Raw genomic sequence first — 23589 nt, 5'->3', positions numbered from 1 at the left:
GCCGTCAGCCGGGTTTGGGGGTGGGGGGACTTCCCTGGACGGTCGCTCACCGGCCTGTCTCCCTTCCCGCCACGTATCAGGAGGGACGTCTCTCCACGCGCCCCTCTCCCCGCGGGCGGCCCCGTCTCTTCTCCCGCGGGCGGCCCCGCATTCTGTGTGCCCTGTGCACGAGGAGGCTGCCTCCCGGAGCCCGGGGACGGATGCCACGGCCTGGCCGGCGCTGCTGCGGCTCTGGTGCCCCCTCCCAGCAGGCGCCCCTTACACCCTGATGCCCCCCAGTACCCCGAGGCCCCCGGCATCCCGAGTCGCCCACCCCCCGCACCCGAGGGCTTGCACAGGCGCGGGTACCCCCCGCCTGGCGCCCTGCTACGGAAGGACGTGTCCGTGATGCCCCCGCGTGTCCACAGAGCGCACACCTCTACCTGTGTCCCCGCCCCCCGCAGCCTGGTGTGCCGGAGAGCTCCGGGGTGGCTGCAGTGTCACGTCGCAGGGGGCCTCGGGGTGCCAGGGGGCCTCGGGGTGTAAGGGGGGGGAGCCCCGCACGACCTGGTGCAGGTGTGTCGGAGAGCTCCGGGGTGGCTGCCAGAAGCGCTTCCTGCGGGTGGAGCCATGTCCTCGCGTCCCGTGGGTTCACAGCGGTGGTCAGGTGGGTCCATGTGGGGACCGACTGTAGCGGGGTCAGGGGGGAGGGTGCCCTGGGTGATGTTGTACTGATCTACTAGATTTTAAAAGCTAATTGTGAGTAAGTCACGGAACTCCAAAAGGCCTTATATTTTTATCAAATAAGTCCTTAGCTTTGTTTAAAGAAGGCATTCCATACGTCTTTATTTATTAACATCATAGGAGGTTTTCCTTTGCAATTTTTTTTCCCCACCTCATGTGGCAGTTTTCCAAGAGCCCTGCTCTGGTGCTACCTGCTACCTGCGGGCGGTGGAGAGGGCCCAGCATCTGGGTGCTATGGTCAAAAGCTGCCTGAGCCCTCACAAGCTGAGACTTCGTGTTTCGGCTACCGTGTTTAAGGGAGGGAGGAGGGGGATCCCTGGGGGACTCAGCAGTTGAGGACCTGCCTGCAGTCCAGGGCATGACCCTGGGGTCTCGGGTTCGAGGCCCACATCGGGCTCCTTGCCTGGAGGCGGCTTCTCCCTCTGCCTGTGTCTCTGCCTCTCTCTCTGTGTCTCTCATGAATACATAAAATCCTAAAAAATAAAAATAAAAAAGGATGGACCATGCCTGTTAACCCTGTTTGTAAGAATTCCGTATTTCCATGAATGTGAAGCTTCTGGGACTTGGTAGGAGAGCCCTGGGTGTTCCCGCCCTCCACTGACCCTCAATTACTCTTCCCTTAAGGTAAGATGTTCCACTCTGAGCATTTCCTTTCTTTCTCTAAGATTTTATCTATTTCTCCTGGAGAGACACAGAGAGGCGAGGGAGAAGCAGGCCCCCTGCATGGACCCCGACTGGACTCGATCCCGGGACCCAGGGTCACGCCCTGGGCCGCGCAGGTGCTCCTCCCCTGAGCCCTCCTTCTCTCCCCTACCCAGGGCGCCCCAGAGTATTTTCCGTGAATATGTGCTGGTAATTTCTTCCTCGGAGAATAAGTGACCTTTCAGTCCGTATCCCCAACCTGCACGGGGTCCCATTAGGCAGCCGCGACTTGTGCGCATCGTTGCGCGGGGCGCCCCTGGAGACTCCTCCTGGGTGCCAGCCGGGGTCACCGGGCCCACCCGGGGCGCCCTGGCTGCTGTCCCCTCCCCGCTGGGATGCTCCGGACCGCGCAGGATGGGCAGGGAAGCCAGGCATCCGCTCGCTCAGCAAAGCTGTGGGATATGCCCGCCGTGTGGGCCCGACGGGAACCTGAGTGTGACCAGCCCCGCGTGCAGGTGAGCAGGGGAGTGACCTGGGCCAGGACAGCAATGTGGGGGCCTCCACCCACGGTGAAGTTATGCAAAAATATGGGCGGCCAAGCCACGAGCAGCTGCGGCTGAGCATTTCCATCATTTTTGTTAAATATCCTGCAAATGATGCGGCTGCCTGTAAGGGGAGATTGCATCAAAATGAAGTGTGTGCACGAGGAAAATATTAATGACTCCTCTCCATGTACTGGGCTCTAGATAATGCAGCTGTTTTTAGCCTCCAGCTGTGCAAACGACTTACTTTTTCTGGGAGAAAAAAGAAGACTTCCTGTTTGGTTTTATTTCCATCTCATTTGCGGTTTACTTATCTTCCCTTGCCTTAGTTTCCAGACGTCCGTTTGGGGAGCATCCCCACCGTCCCCACCGCCTTCTCCCGTGACAGGAGCCAGGGCATGGAGGCCGCATCTGGGTCTCTGGGGATGCGTTCCAGCTCCAGGGGTGGCCGCCTGTTGGTGCCCCAGGGCCTCGGTCCGGGTGACACAGGCTGCCTAGTGCTTCTGCTGCTGCTGCAGTCCCGGCTGCCCCAAGGCTGGGAGTAGGAGGCGAAACCAGCGCCCGCCCCAGTTCTCACCAAAGTCTGACCGAATGTGCCCAGAGGTGCCTAAACCAAGGCCATCTCTTGTTTTTTAGGAATAAATAGGAGCAACGCGGGTGGCAGGAGAGTGTGTGCTGGAAGCAGCAGGGGCCGCCAAGGGACATCCAGGCAGAGCACCGGAGAAGGGCGGGCACACTTGCCGTCGGAAGTGGCCAGAGGTGGGAGTCCTCTCCCTCCCCAGCTCACCAACCATCACGACGGTCCTTCCAAACCCGACAGACGTGGAAAACTGAAGTGCAGGGAGGTTAAAGACAGCCCAGGATCACACAGCTCCCGATTAACCCCGGCTCTGAAGGTCCAGTAACACCTGCCCGAGTGGAAGGGCGCTGGGAAGAGTAACGAGCCCTAATAACGAGCAGGAATGGGGAGCAGGGAGCAGCTGCTTTCGCGGAGATCAGTTTTACTCATTACTCAGGTTCCCCTAAGGCCTGGCCATGAAACACCTCTTCCTCCTGAGACACCTGCCTTGGCTCCCAGGCCCTGGCGCTTGCTCGTGGGAGCCTGCTCAAAACAACGTGGGGACGGGCCTGGAAAATGAGACACGCGACAGGAGGATGTGGGGAGGGAGGAGCCCAAGGGCAGATATCGAGGAACATAAATGCCCCGAGAGAGAAGAGAGTCTGGCATGTTCTGGTCTCCGCCTGGGGTCCCGTTTAGCTCCATTCGCAGAGACCCTGTCCGTGCTGTTCCCACACCCCTAGACCTCAGAACCTAGAGGGACTGACACAAAGAGAGGGCTTCGTAGCCATGCTTGCACGAATGCATGAAAACCAGCATGAATGGGGACACCTAGTGGGGCTCAGCGGTTTAGTGCCACCTTCGGCCCAGAGTGTGACCCTGGGGTCCCGGGATCGAGTCCCTCATCGGGCTCCCTGCATGGAGCCTGCTTCTCCCTCTGCCTGTGTCTCTGCCTCTCTCTCTGTGTGTCTCTCATGAATAAATAAACAAAATCTTAAAAAAAAAAAAAACCAGCATGAATGAAAACTGAGCAATACCTGGGCCCTGGGTATTGGTGAACAGACGTCAAACCCCACCGAATCGGCATTGGGCAGGGGGACGGCCTGAGCATTTAAAATGAGAAAACTTCTTAATTCACGAATTTGTTCATGATTAGCCTCGCTTCTTTGTTCATATTTTATTGTACCCGGTAGCCTCATGCTGTTCACTTGGCTTCAGAGACCTTGTGTTTTTCCAGACAAACATACTGCTCGTTACAAAGGCCATTTCTAGCCTTTCACGAATGAATGGGGAATAATGCCAATATTTGACAACTTCATTTCATTGGCTGTTCATCTATGTAAAAGTTATTAGGATCATTTATTTCTAAATATATTCTGGATTGATAGCTAAATCAAACTCAAATAATTGTCAAATTGGCTACAGATACACTGTAATAACTTCAGCGTCCCTCATTACCCGCTCTACAGACATGCGCTTGGACTAACTCAAGTTTTATGTTAGATAATAATCTGTCTTCAGTATAAACTGTAATTATATGTAATTGTGCTCTCTGGGATATGAGAACTAACAGATTTACTGGAAATCCGCAAATAAAATGCCTGACATCCATTTTGCCTCCTACTTTGATGCTTCTCAACCTCACCGCTGCTCTAGGCATGTCTCGTGTTCCTTCACCCTGTGATTCCTTCACCCGCGGTTTTACTCGTGTTAAAACCGCCGGACATTGGCACAAAATGTGGCCAAGATTTTTTTCGATTTTGATGTACTTTTACTTTTCAGTGCAATCAGCAGGCATCGGTCATAATTCCATGAGAATCCGCGGGACGAGTCATTAGTTAGGAGCACCAGGCTGTACGCTGGCAGTTCCACCTGCATCCCTTCAGGTGAGCACTTGTCACCCTGAAATCAAATCCCGTGGCTGCAGCGTAGTCTGCGGGGACCGGCGTCACAAAATACCGAAGACCGAGTGGCCTGAACAACAGAAATTTTTTTTCCAGCCCTGGGGCCTAGAGATCCAGACCCAGGGTGTCAGCAGGTTTGATTTCTTCGCAGGCTTCTTTCCTCGGCAGCAGAGGGCCGTCTCCTTCCCGTGTCGTCCTGTCTGTTGAGTCTGTGTCCTCATCTCCTTTTATAGGGGACACCAGTCATATTGGCTTGAGGTCCACCCATATGGTCTCCTCCTACTTTAGCTACCTCTTTAGGGACCCTGTCTCCAAATACAGTCACATTCTGAGGTACGGGGCGGGGGTCAGAAGAGAACACATGAATTTTGAAGAGACATGGTTTGGCCTATGACAATACCATTTCCTTGTGATGTATCCCCTAGAATAATCTCGACAGCTGGGCTGTATTGTTTCCAGACGTAATCAAGGGTTCCTCACATTCAAACAAGGATCTTTGCCACAGGCAGATGACTCTGGCAGTTTATGGGGCAGATAAAGTGAGGAAATCAGTGGGTCGATAGTGTTGCTGCTGCAGAGGACAGACATGTGGCTTTGATGGAGTCCTTATACACTAATTAGGTCTGTGTGCACATGTTTGTGAGTGTGGTTTTTAATCTGAACAACCAACATCAAAAGTGGTTTTAAAAATCCCGTTGTGCACGTGGAAAAAAAGAAATCGAGGCTCAGAGAATTTACCTATCGCGTACAATGGCGAGATGATTGATCATGAAGCTAGGATTAAAACCCAGATTTCTCTAATCTGAAGATCCTGAAACTGTTGCCCGTCTCCCTAAAGACTCAACATGGTTTCTGAACGAGCCTTTGAGAAAACGATTAAATGAGAATCTCTTTTCTTCTTTCGTATCTGTAGACAATAACCCGGTGCTCCTCTTGAATTTATAGAGGTGACTCACCGGAGGAATTTGATTCAGGTAGACTGAACCAAAAAATTGTTGTAAGATCTGAAATCCCACCCAGAGAGCAGCGCTTGGACCTCCTGGGCTTACCCGTGATGGTTAACGGCGGAATGCTCATACATCTTAAAGCCGCGCTAATTTAGAACCATTCAACTTAAATACAATCTCTGTTACAAATACAGTTTTCGTCTGCTCGTCTGTAAATCACATCTGGCAAAAAGAGCCAGATGGTTTTCCCCAAATTTGGAAAGTACACATCTAATGGCTTAGCATACACAAATTCCTGCAAGGACCTGTGAGAGAAGTCCTAAGGGACAAGACAGTTATCCTACAGTCTACGAGAGATATAACTAGAGGTTGGGAGGCTGCCCACGCAAGGAGACCCACACCATGACCTATTTTTGGAAACACTGATGTTGGTGACTCAAGCTGAGAAGTTAAAATTGCTCCTTATTTGGGCAGAGATACTTGGAGCATCAGAGGTACATTGAACAAGAATCGCCAATTCTAATTGTGTTGGGTAGGCCAGGAGTTTTGTATAAAACGATATGCTATCGAATTCTTTACTTCGTATTATATTTACAACCAAGTATCTTGGAGCAGCCCCAAAACAATCTTGACAACTGTTAAAAAAAAAAAAAAAACTATTAAGACTGGCAGCGCAGAAAGGATGACTTCTGGCATTAAACAAAAAGTGATGGGACAGGAAATTATTTGCAAAATAACTGAACGATGCCATAGCAAAAATCAAGATGGAACAAGAATATCATCATCTTGAATGAGATGCTCTCACTCTATGATATTTATATCCCCATGGTTTTCCTTAATTTAAACCTCAGCCTAGAAGGTTAAATTGAGTTTCCTGATCTCCCTCAAAAAAGGGCAAGGCTTGGAAAACAAAACTTATTTTTGAGGTGTACCTTAGGGATGTATCATGATCACAATATTTTCAATCACAAAGGATTACAGTAAATATTATGCAATGTTTAAGTGGATTGACTGGACTGTGTATGTAGGAGACATTATATTTTAGTTCTCTGAAGCATGGTTTGTATGTACATTTACATTTTTTTGGTCATGAGAGGCCACTAACTTCTCATATTGTTAGATGGCAATGGAATGAACTCCTGATAAAGGCAATCATTTCACAGACCAAGTTCATAGAGAAGAAAGACAGAAAACACAGAAGGGGGAAGCTATATAAATTGTGTAGCTGTGTTTTGTCCATGTTAAAAATATATGTATTTGTATATAAAAATAATATTTATAAAAATATATATTTGTATATAAAATATTCATAAAAATAAAAAATATATATTTGCATATAAAAATAATATTTATAAAAATAAATATATATTTATATGCAAATATTTATATATAGACACACATACACAGACAAAAATCATGATAGAAGAAATCAAATATTTATATTTTGCTGAAATTTTGTATTATTTTGAATCAGCATTGGCTGTCCTGTAACAGTGGTCTAGGCCGTTAGAATAAGCAAAGCTTTTAAGGTAAAGGTGTGGTGCTTGGGGAAGCTCTCTTTTATGTCAGCTGTGCTCCTTTGCATGTCACACAGTAACGATCATTTTATGATTATATCCGTACATTTACGTACACTTAACAAAAAAAGATTTTAAGAGTGAAATGTGCCACCGACTACCCTGAATGATTTTAGTTTTGCTGAAGCATCTTTCTGTAAATTTTTTTTTGGCATCTTTCTGTAAATTACTGCAATACTTGGACCCATCATGTTTAAATTACCAAATGAACAAAGAAATAACACAGTGCAGAGGAGGGGCTTCTTTTTCCTCGTGGAATACACAATCAGGGTGTATCCTGTGGGTAGAATCAGAATTCAATGACAGATAACAAGACTTTCGACAGAGGGCGACCCAGGACTCTTGCACGAGGTCTCCCCTGAAGGTCTCACCGACCTTGGGTGCGCAGTGGCCATATTCAGGGGCCTTGATCTGAGGCAATAGGAGTAAAACACACCTACGGGTTTATCTTAAAACACCTAAGTTTATTTAATGTAAACTTGGTAGGTGTCTACAGTAGGTGCTCAGTAGGTGTCTTGATATAAACTCGTCACTGTGTTTTGCTCCTCTTTGCCTCAGATCGGTCATGCCACCCCCCGACCCTGAGTGGCCCTGACAGATCACTGGGACAGTACAATGGTAGAAACCATTGCTCCTCTTTTAAATGTGAGAAGATCTGAGTTTCCAGACGATTTACTGACGATCACAGGGCTCTTCTGCGGCACAACTGGCATTGCCATCCGCTCTTGTTTTCTAGTTTGAGGCTTGAACTCCATCACAAATTAGTTCAAAATAAATCACAATCGCTTTTACAGTCATCTAATACGTTGATTTGGTCCTTCTGCGAGGTTGCTCTTGAATTATTATTATTATTTTTTAGACCCAAGGCTCTTTTCATTCAATGACACTCAGAAGCCATTTCTCCGATTCCCTAGCCCAACTGTTGAGTAATTGGTTGACCCGTAGCAAACCCGCAGACATAGAAACAAAGAGCAAAACTGCTGGGGGAAAGCGGTTGGCATCTAAATTATAGCTTAAGTGGTTTTCAATCCAGTTGTTATTTTCCTAGCCAATGAATTGTCTTTGTTCACAAATCTAAAACTGACGTTTCCGGTGTGTGGACTCTTTTGAGAAGTTATTGTTTAAAAAATTCTGCTCAAACAGGACGCGTATCCAGCACATGAAATCATCTGCTGCTGTGAATAGACCTGAGATCTGGCCACCATTATTTGGTCACTGAAAGACGCTAATTGAGATTTAAAATTTTATTCAGTGTCCGTCACAGCGAGAACAGATATGCCAGAGTGGATGAATTTAATTTTAGCAAACACAATGGGAAAAAATAAATGATGGAATATGTGAGCAACGCAGACAAATGGAGAAACTTCTCAAAGCGAAGGGTTTTCTCTGTTCTAGAGTCTAAATTTAACCGCAGTTCTCTAAGATTTGTTGGATGCTCTTGTTGTGGTATTTTATGTTTTGTCATAAACTTTAGTTTTGCTATGCTAAGTTACCTGCTCATAGGACTGCTTTTCTGTGTAAAATTAAGGTGTAGAATTTGTGACTAAATCATCACATAATAGTCCACCCTCAAACCTGGGCATCTTAGCTTTTTACGGGAATTGTGATGACCTCATTCATGCTGCTCTGAAAGAAAGTAAATTAATCAAAATTTAATTGCCAAGGTGCTTCCTAGGAAATGGACGCGATGAAATGAATATTAATCCATCTTATATGCATTTTGCAGCCAAACATCAAACCTTCCCATTTCACTGTTTGGATGAACAACGTACGAGGCAAAAAAAGGGACAAGTAATAGCTTGATACCTTTCTAAAAGATAATTTTAAAAATTCTTGATTCTTAGAAATATCGGACTTGCTTAAAGGCATGAGATCTTGGGTGGTGCATTTGGCTGAGCGGCTGACTCTTGGTTTGATCGTCAGGTGACGATCGCATGATGCTCTCTCTCTCTCTCTAAAATAAAAAATATAAAAAAAATAAAAGACTGAGATGTTACATTTAAAAAAATATAAATGAAAACCTGGAATATATAACTATCTAGAAAGAAGACTGATTTCATAATGGAAATCATGGTAAGAGAATTCTTTTTTTAAGATATAAAAAAATTACTTATTTGTCAAAGAGAGAGCATAGGCAAGGGGAGCAGCGGGGGAAAGGGAGACACATGCTCCGCCGGGGGATGTGGGCGCGATGGCAGGACCCTGGCAACCGCCCTGAGCTGAAGGCCCACACGCTCCCCAACGGAGCCACCCGGCGCCCAATCCTAAGAGAATTGACTTCATCCCTTGCTGAGAACCAAACGAATCCATTTCACTCCCGTGATGACCTAACACAACGTCATCCATTCGTTCACTTACGGGCATCCTAGTAACACCTCCGGAGGCCTATGAGGACCCAGGCCCGGGGTGAGCAGCGCACCTGACCCTCTGCTCAGGTCCCAGGACAGGTGCCTCCTCGCAGAAGACCCAAGGGGCCGTGAGGAGGCCGACGGAGCTGTTCCCGAGGCGGGTGCTTCCTCTGCTCCCCCAGGAGGGGGATCCCGGTGAGCCTGGGGACCAGGAGGGCCCACTGCCACCCCCAGGGATAGCAGGGGCTGGTCCGCAGTGCTCATGGTGGTTACTACTGGGGACCAGGCCTACGGGGCCCAGAGGACTAGGAGGGGGATCCAGGTGGGCCTGGGGACCAGGTGGGCCCACCCCCACCCCCACCCCCAGGGAGAGCAGGGGCTTATGGTGGTTACTGCTGGGGACCAGGCCTCTGGGGCCCAGAGGACCAGGAGGGGGATCCTGGTGGGCTGAGAGACCAGGTGGACCCACCCCCACCCCTAGGGACAGCAGGGACTGGTCAGCAGTACTTATGGTGGTTATTTCTGGGGGACCAGGCCTCCGGGGCCTAGAGGACCAGGAGGGGGACCAGGTGAGCCTGGGGACCAGTAGTGCCCACCCCCACCCCCAGGGACAGCAGGGGCTGGTCCGCAGTGGTTATGGTGGTTATTGCTGGGGGACCAGGCCTCCGGGGCCCAGACGACCAGGAGGGGGATCCAGGTGAGCCGGGGGACCAGGTGGGCTCACCCCCACCCCCACCCCAGGGACAGCAGGGGCTGGTCTGCAGTGCTCATGGTGGTTACTGCTGGGGACCAGGCCTCTGGGGCCCAGAGGACCGGGAGGGGGATAGTAGGGACGGTGGTTAGGTTCACACTGAAAAACATCCCTATGCTCCTTTATCCTGCGAGTGTGTGAAAGTATTTTTGGGACCTGGCGTCTTCACAAGCCCCAAGGGTTATTCCTGGAGGTGCCAGAGGCTCCAGGTTTCTTGGGAGAGTCTTGGTTTAGGGCCGCAGCTCAGGTGTTAGCGACGCGACCTCCTTGTCCGCTCAGGAGTCTCAGGCTTTGGGCAGTAACCCGCAGCATCACCTACGTGAAGCCCACGGAACAACGGAGAGGTATTTTTTTTCTTAATTGTTATTTATTTGTTCTTTTGAGATTTTATTTCTGTGTTTGAGAGGGAGGGAGGAGGGAGGGAGGGGGAGCAGAGGCACAGGGAGAAGCAGGCACGTGCCCCTGGGACGACCCAGAGGTCAGACAGTGCAGACCGGGCTGTAGGGAAGGGGCTGCAGCAAGTGGCACCAGGACTTGGCCGGTGGGAGCTCGAAGCCAGGGTCCGGCTTGCACAGGAACATGCACTCACGCGGGCTAACCGCCGGCCTAGGTTGGGGCACAGGGATGCAGGCACCTGAGGCTGCACCTGAGGCTGCACCTGCTGCCCCCGGGCACCGGGTGGACTCTGCAGCTGGGGACTTGCGGGCCTCCAGGGGCCCTGGAGCCAGTAGGGCGGCTCCCCCAGGGCGGCTCCCCCACGCTTATTAACTTACGAAGGAAAGACCTCTAGTGATTGGGGTCCCGGAGTGCATCACCGAGTTAAGATTGAGCTTAATGGGTTTGGTTTTTTCCCCCAAGAAACTATTACACAAAGTCTGAATCAATTGCTGGGTCCTTGTTAAATCCAATACCAAGCAGACACAACACAGGCGCTTTTTTTTTTTTAAGATTTTTATTTATTTATTCATGACAGACACAGAGAAAGAGGCAGAGACACAGGGAGAGGGAGAAGCAGGCTCCATGCAGGGAGCCCAAGTGGGACTCGATCCTGGGTCTCTAAGATAATGACCTGAGCCAGGGGCAGGTGCTCAACCGCTGAGCCCCCGGGCTTTATTTATTTATTTATTTATTTATTTATTTATTTATTTATCTATTTATTTATTTATTTATTTATTTATTTAAAATTTTATTTATTTATTCATGAGAGACACACAGAGAGAGGCAGAGACACAGGCAGAGGGAGAAGCAGGCTCCCTGTAGGGAACCCAAGGGAGGACTTGATTCCAGGTCTCTAAGATCATTACCTGAGACAGGGACAGGTGCTCCACTGCTGAACCCCCAGTCCCCGGGGCCTTATTTACTTATTTATTTATTTTAAATTTTACTTATTTATTCCTGAGAGACACAGAGAGAGAGAGAGAGAGAGAGGCAGAGACACAGGCAGAAGGAGAAGCAGGCTCCATGCAGGGAGCCCGGGTCTCTAAGATCATGATCTGAGCCAGGGGCAGGTGCCCTGCCGCTGACCCCCGCCCCCCCCGCCCCCCCCCCATACCTCCACCCCAACCCCGGGTCTTGTTTAAACCTCCCCGACGTCTGAGCCACTAGTTCTGTGTGTCCCGCCTCCGGGCCACGGCTCCCCTTCCTCCCCCCGGGCTTGATGCTCCTGATGGCCGCACTTGTGTGCCCCAGGCCACAGCCCCCAGGTGGCCGCCCCCGGCCACTGGCCTTCTGCGCTCCCCCCCACCCCCAACGCCCGGCCACCTGCTGGCAGGTTCAGGGGGGCGGGCCGGGGGCTTCCCCGGCTGTGCGGCCGGGAAGGGGAAGGGCCTCGGAAAGGGGAAGCGTTCAGGTCATCCGGGAGCCTAAAAACATCTTTCTTGGGGACTCCTGGGGGGGCTCAGCGGTTTGGCGCCCGCCTTTGGCCCAGGGCGTGATCCTGGAGTTCCGGGATCGAGTCCCGCTTCGGGCTCCCTGCATGGAGCCTGCTTCTCCCTCTGCCTGGGTCTCTGCCTCTCTCTCTCTGTCATATGAATAAATAAATAAAAATTCTTAAAAAAAAAAAAATAGCTTAAAAAACATCTTTCTTATGGGAATATTAGAAAGTCTTATTTTCAGGGAATAAATGGACGGGGAAGTTAAAAAAAAATGGGAAAACCAGTGTCTACTTAGTAGGCCGTGACCCTAGACCTCGGACACCCGAGAATAAGCCGCTTCGGCTCCTGTTGGACTAAGTCCAAGTCAGAGAGAACGGACCCGCCCGATTTCCAGACGCGTCGTGGCCTTGCGTGGGCTCGTCCTGCTGCGTGGCCGTCGCTGCGGGTGGGCCCTTAGGGCTGGGCCCCCACTTGTCACTTTCGGGGCTGCGAGGTATCCCCGCGAATCTCGGTGCTGTGGGGGGAGGCGGGTACATGTGGCGGGGCGTCCGCGGGGTCACGGGGCAGTGGGGGGAGCCGTCCATTGCTCAGGGCGGGCCCCTCTGCACCTTCCACCGGGGCCTCCGGGTTGAAGGCCCTCTGCCCCCTCCTCCCCCCCTCACCTCACTCCTCCCCTCTCCCTCCATTGCTCCTCCCCCCCCACTCCTCCCCTCCTCCCCCCTCTCCTGCCCGCCCCTGGGCTCTTTCCCTCCCGTCCACTGCTCAGGGCGGGCCCCTCGGCGCCTAGCACCATGGCCTCCGGGGTTGCCGGCCCTCCGCCCGCACAGCCAGCTGCCCCCCTTTCCCCCTCCCCTCCCTTTCCTCCTCCGTCCTGCCCGCCCCTGCACTCCTTTGGTCCCGTCCACTGCTCATGGCGGCCCCTCTGCACCTCCACGGCCTCCAGGATTGCAGGCCCTCTGCCCCCTCTCCTGCCCGCCCCTGGTCTCCTTCCGTCCCGTCCACTGCTCAGGGCGGGCCCCTCCACGCCTTGCACCATGGCCTCCGGGATTGCAGGCCCTCCGCTCCCCCCCCCCCGCCTCGCCCCTGCGCTCCTTCCGTCCCGTCCACTGCTCGGGGCGGTACCCTCCGCGCCTCGCACTGTGGCCTCCGGGATTGCAGGCCCTCCGCTCCCCCCCCCGCCCCGCCCCTGCGCTCCTTCCGTCCAGTCCACTGCTCAGGGCGGTACCCTCCGCGCCTCGCACTGTGGCCTCCGGGATTGCAGGCCCTCCGCTCCCCCCCCCGCCCCGCCCCTGCGCTCCTTCCGTCCAGTCCACTGCTCAGGGCGGTACCCTCCGCGCCTCGCACTGTGGCCTCCGGGATTGCAGGCCTTCCGCTCCTCCCCCCCCACGCCCCGCCCCTGCACTCCTTCCGTCCCGTCCACTGCTCAGGGTGGGCCCCTCCACGCCTCGCACCGTGGCCTCCGGGGTTTCAGGCCCTCAGCCCCCCGTCCGCCGGCACAGCCCCCCCCACAACCCGCGGCCACTGCACAGGTGCAGCCAGGCGGGAGCCCACAGCCCACGTGTCCCGGCCCCCAGGCAAGCTATGGGGGTGACGGTGCGCCCCGACTGCGCTCCCCGGCCCTTTGCCACTGCCGGGAGGACTTCGGAGGCTGCTGCGCGGGCGTCTCTGACTTGGGGGCGCACGTCGTTTTCGGTTTGCAGAGCCCCAGTCCCCAGGTCCGTACCGCGCCCGCCCCCTCCCCCCTGCCCCTCCTCCTCGGCGTCCGTGCTGCCATCGCGCCCTGGGGACTCGATGCGGCCTCTACCCCCAGGTCCGTTCTGCTGCGGACACGCGAGTGTGTTTGCAGAGCTTCTGCGTTTGCAGAGCTTCAGCAGAAGAGACGCCCTCCGGGGTGACAACCGCTGCCTCCCACTACGGAGAACCGTTATTACCATTATTTAGATTTCATGCATTTATCCGTGAGCCACAGCGAGAGAGGCAGGGTCCCAGGCGGAGAGAGAAGCAGGCGCCCTGCGAGGACCGGGCACAGGACTCGAACCCGGGCCCCGGGGTCACGCCCTGGGCTGCAGGCAGGTGCTCCTCGGCTGGGCCACCAGGGCCCCAGGTGTGTCGCCCTGATGTGGGTGTGATGGGCTCAGCTCGTGGTGATGCGGGGTCCGCGAAAGTGCGCTCCACCCCCCGCCCCCCGGGCGGCTCCTGCGGGCGGCTCCTGCGCCTCTCTATCCTGGAAGCTGCGCGGGACCTATGGGGGGGGGGCGGCGCTCACAGGGTCCTTGCTGCGACTCCCTCTGCGCCCCAGCAGCAGGTGCCCCCCATACCCAGGCTCTGCGCCCCCGGAGGGAGGAGTCTACTTTGACATTTTTGAGTATACTTTTTAAATTTTAACCATCGGAGTGGTATAAGTTGGTATTTCGATTTCAGTTTGTATTTTTCTGAATGTTAAGATTTTAACACCCTTTTTTGCCATTTGAATTTCTTCAAATGAGTTTGTTTTTTTTTTTTTTTAACTCTGTCCATTTGTCAATTGTATACTAAATTAGTTAATAGTCTTCTCCAGTGATAGGACCTGCAGCACTTCTCCAGCGAGCTGTAGCATTCACTGCTTTTTTTGTTTTTGTAGTATAACGCACAGAAAGTCTTACATTTGTGATAATTGTCCAATATGTCAGTCTTTCATTCTGGTGCTTTTACTGGTTTAACAAATTTTCCGTTGCCTACAATTATAAACATGTGCTCCTATATTTCTCTGTAAAAGTTTGATGTTTTATCTTCCCATACTAAGTCTTAAATCCACATGATAATTCTCATAAGGTTTTAAATTTTATTTATGGGTGACCCATTCCAGAACATTATCTTGGCTTATAATCCACCAATGATAATACATGGGATCTGGATTTAGTCAAAAGGAGTTGGGGTTTGCTAAGGTCTTTTTTTTAATCTATCTTCATAATACACTTAGCTTATAATCATTTATTTTTTGCTGTATTGTCTATAAAATTCCAAGTACCTAGTGTTTTGTGTGTATATCTGGGTAGAGATGGGATCCGCTTTAAGTTCCAGATGTATTCATTTATTAAAAAGCCAAAAATTCCTTGCAGTTATATTTTTAAATGTTTTCCATTTTTTCAATGTTTTCAAATTCATGGCCTTTAGCATCTCAATTTTTAATTCTTGTTATTTTGTCTTTTAGTCCTTTATTAATTTAAAATTTCTATGGCTTCAACAGAAAGTCCTGGCCTAGCATCAGAATTCTACTTCTGCTTCTATTGCTTCTGTGTGTGTTTATTATTTTTTTTTTAGTAAATCACAATATTGAACATATTTCCTTATCTCTAAAATCAATTTAGTATTTCCTTTTCAGTTCACATATGTTCAATGAGGCTTATGCAACATATGACTAAAAAAAAATTGGGAAAAAAAAAACCCACCCAAGAATTTGCAAGTTTATCTGCAGGACCTTTTTGAACAAGTGCATCGCTTGTAACAAACATTATCATCCAAAGCATCATGTGCATCTTCTGGAACATGAATTAGAATTAAATGGCTGGCAGTCTCTGGGGCGGAGTGAAACTTCTCGTCTGACGTTATGAGCTGCCTGTAGCTCATCGGAGAACCAGCCACTCACTAGCTAGAGTAACTGTTTTGAAGACTAATGTGAAAAGGTATTTAATAAAGTATAAATGTCGGGATTTTAGCATTAGCACATTAATATATTCTCTTCATTTCATAAAATACCGTTTGAAAAAGTATAGAAACCTGTTAAAGTACCTCGGGTAGATCCCCATGTAAGGCATCATTAAATAATTAATCAAGTTCCTGACCTCATGCTACGCTCTGTAGTTAGGACGCAGTGTCCAGGGGGTTAAGAGGCATGCATTTTTTTTTTTTTTTTTGCTTTTAAATATAAAGATCATTAATTAGAAAACATGAAAGTCTTAAAGTCTCAAATTCCTATGTGCCTAGTGAAATACTGAGAAGACCTTGCCAGTACCTCATCTCGGAAAACCAGATCAGCACCAAATACATTAATTCAAATCTAAACATACAAAAAAAAAAAAAAGTACCATCCAGAAGTATTTGCTACAGCTGCACTTAAACATTAGGGGACCCAAGGCCATGGTGCAGGTCTGTAACGTCGTGGGGTATTGTGCTGAGGTGGTTTTCCTGCTGGTCTCACTTATATGATAATTTTTATTCATCTAAATATTACTTCCAATTGGAGACTGCTTCTTTAATTAAGTAGAACATATAGCAAATAAATGATTTTGAACAGTACTCAGCAACTGTACAATTTCTAAGGGAAATGCTTCAGCTATGGGTTGGGAATTGGGAGGAATAAAAATTCTCAGAATTACTCTAAGACAAACTAAGAGATCTAAAGAATTGGGGTAAAAGAAAAATGAAAAGTATTAAGGAAAAATCGCCTTTAGAAAGGTTGCCTCATTTTCTATGAATTGTGTCTTATTATTATTATTTTTAACCCTTTGTCTTGGGAGCAAGGATCTTAGCCTGAAAAGCTGGCAAAATGTATATATTAAGGTATCTTGAGTTCCACTTAAATAGAAGTAGCTTTCACATTGGTCTTAGTGACAGGCTCGGATCATATTTATTTTACCACCTAGTTTGTTTCTCACCGGAGGTTGCAGAAAGCTCAATTTGCAGGACTAGATGGAGAAATAAAGTTGGGCAAAATTCCTCTACTTTGATAAAAACTTCCATTCAGGAGACAGTGACTGGGATTCAACAGCAATTCAACATTTTTACTATGCCAGTTCCTGGAGAACATGTACGATCTTGAAAGATGAACATACCAGGTCTAAGTAAAGTCATTTTTTTAAAATTTTATTAGTACTGTTTACCAATGGGGAGATGCAGTTTATTTACACCAGCAGCCACAGGGGCAAGGGGAATACACAGCGATCTGTATAGGATGGACCACTTATGCAAAAATAATAATCTCCAAAACAAGGGACAGAGGTGAGCCTCACTACACTTTCCCCATGACCCCAGCATGCGACAACGCCAGGCACTGGCCCCTGCACATGCGGTGGCGGGAACTAATGTACGGAAGAAAAAGCCACGAACCACAGACGTCTGTAAAGAACCCCTTCCCCCCCATACACACACACACACACACACACACACACTCGGATACGTAATAGAATTACAGGGTGATCAATATACTTAATTGAGGGAGGAAGGAAGGGCAGGAATTCTGCTGTTCGAGGGAAGGCAGGAAGGGAAAGGGAGAGTTCCTAACCACGGTCAACTACGGGCCGGGAGCACTCCTGCCCCAGAAAAGGAAGGGGTCCGTGTGTCCCCGCAGGGCTCCTGTTGGACCCAGGCCGTTGCCCCAATAACGGGAAGGCAGAGAACGAAAACCATGACCAAGAGGGAGGGAAAGCGAAGCAACGGTTACTGAGGATTGCTTTCCACCTCTCCCTCCCTAACCAGGAGGCTGACCGGCAAGGGGCAAGGGTACAAGGGGTCTCCGTCAGAGCTCCCCCCTCACCTTACCCACAGCTGGTTTCCCTTCTGCCCCTCTGCAGCCCCCTGCGAGGAGATGGCTACAAAGCCAAGGGCAGATAACCCCAAATCGTTTTAACTCTTGCCGAGCTTTAACTTCCTAAAAAGTCAGCAAAATTCTTGAAGACCAACCGGTAAGGACACCTCAACCTCGGCCAGGACAACTCTGGGGGGAACGCAATGACCGACAGTCTCGCGGCCCTATCGCTACGGTTCCCTCGAGGGATCTGCGTGACACCCATCGGCCGCAGGGTCCAAGCAGGTCCTCCCGGGATGAGGAACGGTACCTGCACAGCAAGGGCTGGCAAACCAGACCAGGCCCCGCTCCACCCCTGCGTGTCGCTAGGCGTCCCTGCTCTTCCGCTTAGGCCCCGAGAGGCAGCATCCCAGTGCAAGGGGGGAGGTGCAGGGGCCCCCGAAGGGAGACCCGCAGGGAGGCATCCAAGGCAGTCCTGCAGGCAGATGCCTAGGCGGGGCCCTGCCTTTCCTGCACAAATCGTTACCGTCTCTCCCATCTTCATCCCCACAGAGGAAACCACCTGAAAGGTTCTTCTCTGGATCTCCCAGAACAAGGAAGGGGAGAGAAAAAAAAAAAAAAAAAAAAGGAAAAACTTGAAAGAAGCCGAGGAGAGGGCACCTGGGCAGGTTGGAGCGGGAGCATGGAGAGATGAACTGCAGCTGGCCGGTGTGGAAGCAGGGGAGCCGGCAGCACCTGGGGTCCAGCTGCACTGGACGGGCAGGGGAGCAGGGGACAGTGGGGACACGGGGCGGGCCGGACGGATGAGGCTGGGCCCCGTGCTGGGGCACAGAATGAGGTAAGAAAACATTTCAAATAAAGCAGCACCGTTCCCGCTCACTTTGGGGTTCTCGCCCCTCTACACTTCCTAAGTCCTCAGCAGGGAGCAAAGTGGAGGGTGGCTTTGAGGCGTGGCTCACGTTTCCCATCCTGGCCTGTCCCGACCCCGACTGCCCACAAGAAGGCAGCTCTTGTCAGGAATGTCCAAAAGGGACTGAATGGAAGGGGCCGCCCCTCCCGAGGGGCAGGGGTGGCGGTGAGGGTCTAGACAGATGCTCGCAGTCACACGGCTTGGGCTGCCCGGGGATGCTGCAGTGGGAGGCTAGGCGACCCCTCCCTGCCCCCCCATCCCGGGTATGCTGCAGTGGGAGGCCAGGCGACCCCTTCCTGCCCCCTGGCTCCGGGGACTACGCCGTCAACCTGGAGGGCCGCTGGCAGAAGCCACCCTGGCCCCGCCGTCCAATCGGTCTGCTGCACAGCCTCTGCGGCACTGGTCATTGCGGGCCGCTCCCGGGGGCGCAGGAGGCCGGTGGGGACCTGGTGGGCTGCCCGGGCCAGACACCCGAACGGGCGGGCGGGGCGGCCAGGGGCTCAGTGAGCACAGGGGGGCCGCGCACAGCAGCGCATATCCGGGCGCGAACCTGCGGAGGGGGTGGGGGGTAGGGTCGTGCACCGCTGCAGAGGCCCCGCTACCTCCCCAAGGCACCGGGACCAGAGCCTCGGCCTGCCGGGCCACCAGGCTGCCCACCGGACGGGGGGCAAGCGCTCGGCCCTGGTCCCCACGGCGTCCGCGGAGCTGCGGGCGCGGGGACCCCAGGCCGTGGCTAGCGTGGACGTCCTCTCCCGCCTACAGCCGGGGCCGCGAGGCTTCCCCTCCGGGACCGCGCGGCGGTCCTTCTCCTTGGCTTGCCCTGTGTTGGGGCTGGCAACTCCCAGACCTCGCGCCCGCTGACGTCCCGCGTCCGGGAGGAAGCGCCGCAAGAAGTCCCGGCCGGGCTCCTCCCCAGGGCGGCTTGGGGGACCTGAGCACCCGCTGCGCCCCAGCAGCGCGTCGTCTTCGTCGTCTTCTGGGGAGCCTGGGGCCCCAGGCAGGCAGCCCGGTACAGCGCGGCTCCTCCCGCCCGGGCCTCCGGGGCGACTCCGGGGGTCACTCCTGCAGAGTGATCCCAACCCTTGCGTCCTACACGCGGGGCCTTCAGAGGCTGGGACGCTCAGCATGCGGGGCCCTGTCACCTGCCGCGTCTGCGCTCCCCTCCGGGCCGTGTCACTGGCTGTGTCTGTGCGTGTCCCCGTCTTTCGCAGGGATGCTCTGGGGGTCACCTCCGCCCGGCGATCCTGGTCCTTGCGTCCTGCACGCGGGGCCTCGAGAGGCTGGGATGCTCAGCGCGCGCCGGGCCGTATCACCTGCTGCGTCTGCGCGTCTGTCCCCGTCTGCGCTCTGCACTGGGCTGCCCGCCGTCTCCCGTGAGGCCTCTAGGGGGTCCCCCCGCACAAAGATCCGGGCCCTTGCGTCCCGCACGCGGAGCCTCGAGGCTGGGATGCTCAGCACGTGGGGCCGTGTCACCTGCTGTATCTGTCCGTGTCCCCGTCTCCCTTGGGGCCTCCAGGGGTCACCCCCGTACGGCGATCCGGGCCCTTGCGTCCTGCATGCGGGGCCTCCAGAGGCTGGGATGCTCAGTGCGCGCGGGGCCGTGTCACCTGCTGTGTCTGTCCGTGTCCCCGTCTCCCGCGGGGCCCCCGGGGGTCACCTCCGCCCGGCGATCCGGGCCCTTGGGTCCTGCATGCGGGACCTCCAGAGGCTGGGATGCTCAGTGAGCGCGGGGCCGTGTCACCTGTTGTGTCTGTGCGTCTGTCCCCGTCTCCCGCGGGGCCCCCGGGGGTCACCTCCGCACGGCGATCCGGGCCCTTGGGTCCTGCACGCGGGGCCTCGAGAGGCTGGGATGCTCAGCGCGCACGGGGCCGTGTCACCTGCCGCGTCTGTCCGCGTCCCCCGGGGGCCCCCTCCCCGCCCGGCGATGTGGGCCCTTGCGTCCCGCCCGCGGGGCCGTGTCGTCTGCCGTGGCCCCCGCGCCGCGGCTACTGGAAGTCCGGGGGCGCGCGCTGCAGCGGCTGCTCGGGGCCGCTGCCCGGCTCGGCGGGGAGGGCGCACAGCGGCAGGCGGCGGGCGCCCGCGTCCTCCACGGGCGGCAGCCCGAAGTCCTTCACGCCGCCCGCGTCCGCGAACTCCAGGTAGAAGTAGCCGCACTTGACGGCCCGGTGCACCTCGAAGCAGAAGCCCAGGCACGAGTCCTCGATGAGGTCCACGTAGATCTCCTGGGCGAGCGCCTCCAGCTGCTTGGTGTCCAGCTCGGCCAGCGACACGTCCTCCATCTTACCGCGCCCGCGCCGGCAGCGGCCGCCGGGCTCCTCGGGCGGCGGGGCCGGGGCGTCCGCGGGGCGCGGGGGCCGCGCAGCCCGAGCCTTCGCTGCGTCGCGGCGCCTCCCGGGGGCTGGGACCGTGAGTTCGCGCCGCCCGGACCCGCCGCCCGGACCCGCCGCCGCCGCCGCCGCCAGCGCCCCCGGCCTCTTCCGCCGCCAGCGCCGCAGCCCCGCCCCCCGACTTCCGCTCCTGCGCACTGGCCCGGCGCAGGCCCGCGCGGGCTGCCGGGAAGGCGCGGAGCGGCCGGGGCGGGCCGCGGGCTCCCGGGCACGTGAGGGACCCCCCCCCAGCCGAGCGCGCGGCTGCTGCGGAGCCGGGCAACCCCCGCACCTTCCACTGCCCTCGGTCGGCTGCTGGGTCGCCGAGGTCTTCCGCAGAGATTCCCGAGACGCAGGGGCGCAGGCGGAGGGGGGAGCGGGCTCACCGCGAGGACCGGACTCCCCGCGGGGACCGGAAGCGGGACTCTAACCTGGGACCCGGGGTCACGCCCTGGGCCGCAGGCAGGTGCTCCACCACTAAGCCCCCGGACGCCCCTCTTTTTTTTTTTTTTAAGATTTTTATGTATTTATTCATACGAGACAGAGGCAGAGGCACAGGCGGGAGGGAGAAGCAGGCTTCCTGCGGGGACCGGAAGCGGGACTCTAACCCGGGACCCGGGGTCCCGCCCTGGGCCGCAGGCAGGTGCTCCTCCGCTGAACCCCTGGACGCCCCTCTTTTTTTTTCTTTTTTTTTTTAAGATTTTTATGTATTTATTCATGAGAGACAGGCAGAGAGGCAGAGGCACAGGCGGGAGGGAGAAGCAGGCTTCCTGCGGGGACCGGAAGTGGGACTCTAACCCAGGACCTGGGGTCGCGCCCTGGGCCGCAGGCAGGTGCTCCACCGCTGAGCCCCCCCCCCGTGCCCTTTTTTTTTTTTTTTTTTTTTTTTTTTTAAGATTTCATGTATTTATTCATGAGATACACAGAGAGAGGCAGAGGCGCAGGGAGCCCGTGCAGGGAGCCCGATGTGGGACTCCATCCCAGGATCCCGGGGTCACGCCCTGGGCCGCAGGCAGGTGCTCAAGATTTACAAAAGCTAAGTACATAGGGCAAGTTCGCACAGGTAGTAACTGATGGGAGGCAGTCTGGTATCATCATATTTTATGGCTTAGCATATATGGCTATAGGCAGATTCAAATTTATGTCAAAATATGATTATCAGTTTTTGAATGGAGAACATATAAAGGATACAAAAGGCTGCAGGGAAAAAAATTCTGCCTATATATATAAAAAAACATTTATCATGCATGAATCTTTGGTAACCTAGGCGCCCTATTGAGCCCATCCCCCTGGCGCCCCTAGTTTTTGTTTTTAAGGAAGAACTGGGCACTCTTGTTGAAGACATGATCCACATACACTGATCCGTGAACCTAAAGATAAGGAGCATCACGTCCATGGGATCACAGGTGCATCACCGGATACACCTCAAAACTCCTGCGAAGAGAAAATGTATACCTGCAGCGTCTGTGAAAGAGGGAGGAAATGTCAGATCGCCTCCTAAAATCCTGTGGCATGAACGTGAGACCTGCCAGGGTCCTGTCTGCCCTGCGTCCGCCCCGCCGCAGCTCTGTCCATCTGCCTCCAAGTACAGCGAGTCTCCCTTGCACGCTGAGGATGAAGTGATGATGCACGAACCATCCTTGCCAGGCCACACCTTACAGGGCGAGCATTCACTGAATGCCAGCCCTTCTGATCACATTAGTTCCAGGCTACACTACATTATGATTAAGACACTATAGCATTTCCTTCACTTGTTGCTAGTTTTTTGGTTCCTGCCAAGAACCTCTGAAATACGGTAGCATCTTGTGTTTCATAATTTACCAAAAAAAAAAAAAAAAAAAAAAAAACAATATGTATCTCTCTGATTCTATTTCTTTTCCAGGATACAGGGGGAAAGAAATGGGCATATATCTTTCTGGCAGATACAAATTAAGTATTTTCTAATGTTTATGATTATCAATCGCTCGTAAACTATGATTCATTCTCATTAGCTCCCTTTGTAGTTTTATGAGGAGAGGGGTAAGTACCAGTTAGACTTACTTGGTTTCTGAGTAGTTAACCAGTAGTTGTACCCATCCAGATTTTCTGATTGTGTATTTTATCATCCTAAAAATCACAAATTGGCAGATCTAAAGGATTCTGAAAGCCTACGCTATTGAAGATTCATGCATGATAATTTTTTTTTATATATAGGCAGAATTTTTTTCCCTGCGGCCTTTGTATCAATTATATGTTCTCCATTCAAAAATTGATATCATATTCTGACATAAATTAGAATCTGCCTATAGGGGATCCCTGGGTGGCTCAGTGGTTCGGCACCTGCCTTCTACCCAGGGCGTGATCCTGGAGTCCCAGGATCGAGTCCCTCTTCGGGTTCCTTGAATGGAGCCTGCTTCTCCCTCTGCCTGTGTCTCTGCCTCTCTCTCTCTGTGTGTCTCACATTAAAAAATAAATAAAATCTTAAAAAAAAATCCGCCTATAGTCATATGCTAAGCCATAAAATGTAATGATATCAGACTGCCTCTTATCAGTTACTATCTGTGGGAACTTGCCCTACGTACTTAGCTTTTGTAAATCTGTTTTCTTATTGCAGTGACTTTTCTCATCACAGAGATTCCTTGTGAGATTTAAACATTGACAGTAAATCGAAAAGTCTTCACAAAGTATCCAACTGTATATAATACTGTATGGCATACCTACTATTGTGATACGTTTAGTTAGGGGGGGAAATACAGATGTAAATAGAATTGCTTCCACTCATCTTTTATCACAGTGTCTGAAAATCTAGTTTAAGACCATGCTTCTCAAACCTTGATGTGCATATAAAACATTCAGAGATCCTTTTAAAACTGCAGACTGTGGTTCCGTAGGTCTCAAGTAGGGCCCCGGTTTCTGCATTTCTAAGGAAGCTGCTGGTTCACAGACCACTTTGAGTAGCAAGGA

General features: G+C 52.9%; 1 protein-coding gene and 2 long non-coding RNA genes across 3 annotated transcripts; 2 read left to right on the top strand and 1 right to left on the bottom strand.

Annotated features, from left to right (window-relative positions):
- Positions 1-40: 40 nt before the first annotated feature.
- LOC144323437 (uncharacterized) lies at positions 41-3122 on the top strand. Its single transcript, XR_013388873.1, has 2 exons — positions 41-646; positions 2544-3122. It is a non-coding gene; the product is annotated as an uncharacterized LOC144323437 (long non-coding RNA).
- A 6069-nt stretch (positions 3123-9191) lies between these two features.
- LOC144323438 (uncharacterized) lies at positions 9192-15556 on the top strand. The gene is made up of 3 exons (XR_013388874.1): positions 9192-9437; positions 10128-10337; positions 15229-15556. It is a non-coding gene; the product is annotated as an uncharacterized LOC144323438 (long non-coding RNA).
- A 1137-nt stretch (positions 15557-16693) lies between these two features.
- On the bottom strand, positions 16694-20772 carry ATXN7L3B (ataxin 7 like 3B). The gene has a single exon (XM_077913854.1). The coding sequence runs from the start codon at positions 20557-20559 to the stop codon at positions 20266-20268; it is 294 nt and encodes a 97-aa protein (XP_077769980.1). The 5' UTR covers positions 20560-20772; the 3' UTR covers positions 16694-20265.
- Between the last annotated feature and the right edge of the window lie 2817 nt (positions 20773-23589).

The sequence above is a fragment of the Canis aureus genome, chromosome 11, assembly GCF_053574225.1.
Source record: "Canis aureus isolate CA01 chromosome 11, VMU_Caureus_v.1.0, whole genome shotgun sequence".
Lineage (NCBI taxonomy): Eukaryota > Metazoa > Chordata > Mammalia > Carnivora > Canidae > Canis > Canis aureus.
The sequence above is the reverse complement of the archived record's forward strand: the minus strand, read 5'-3'. Positions and strand labels throughout refer to the sequence as shown.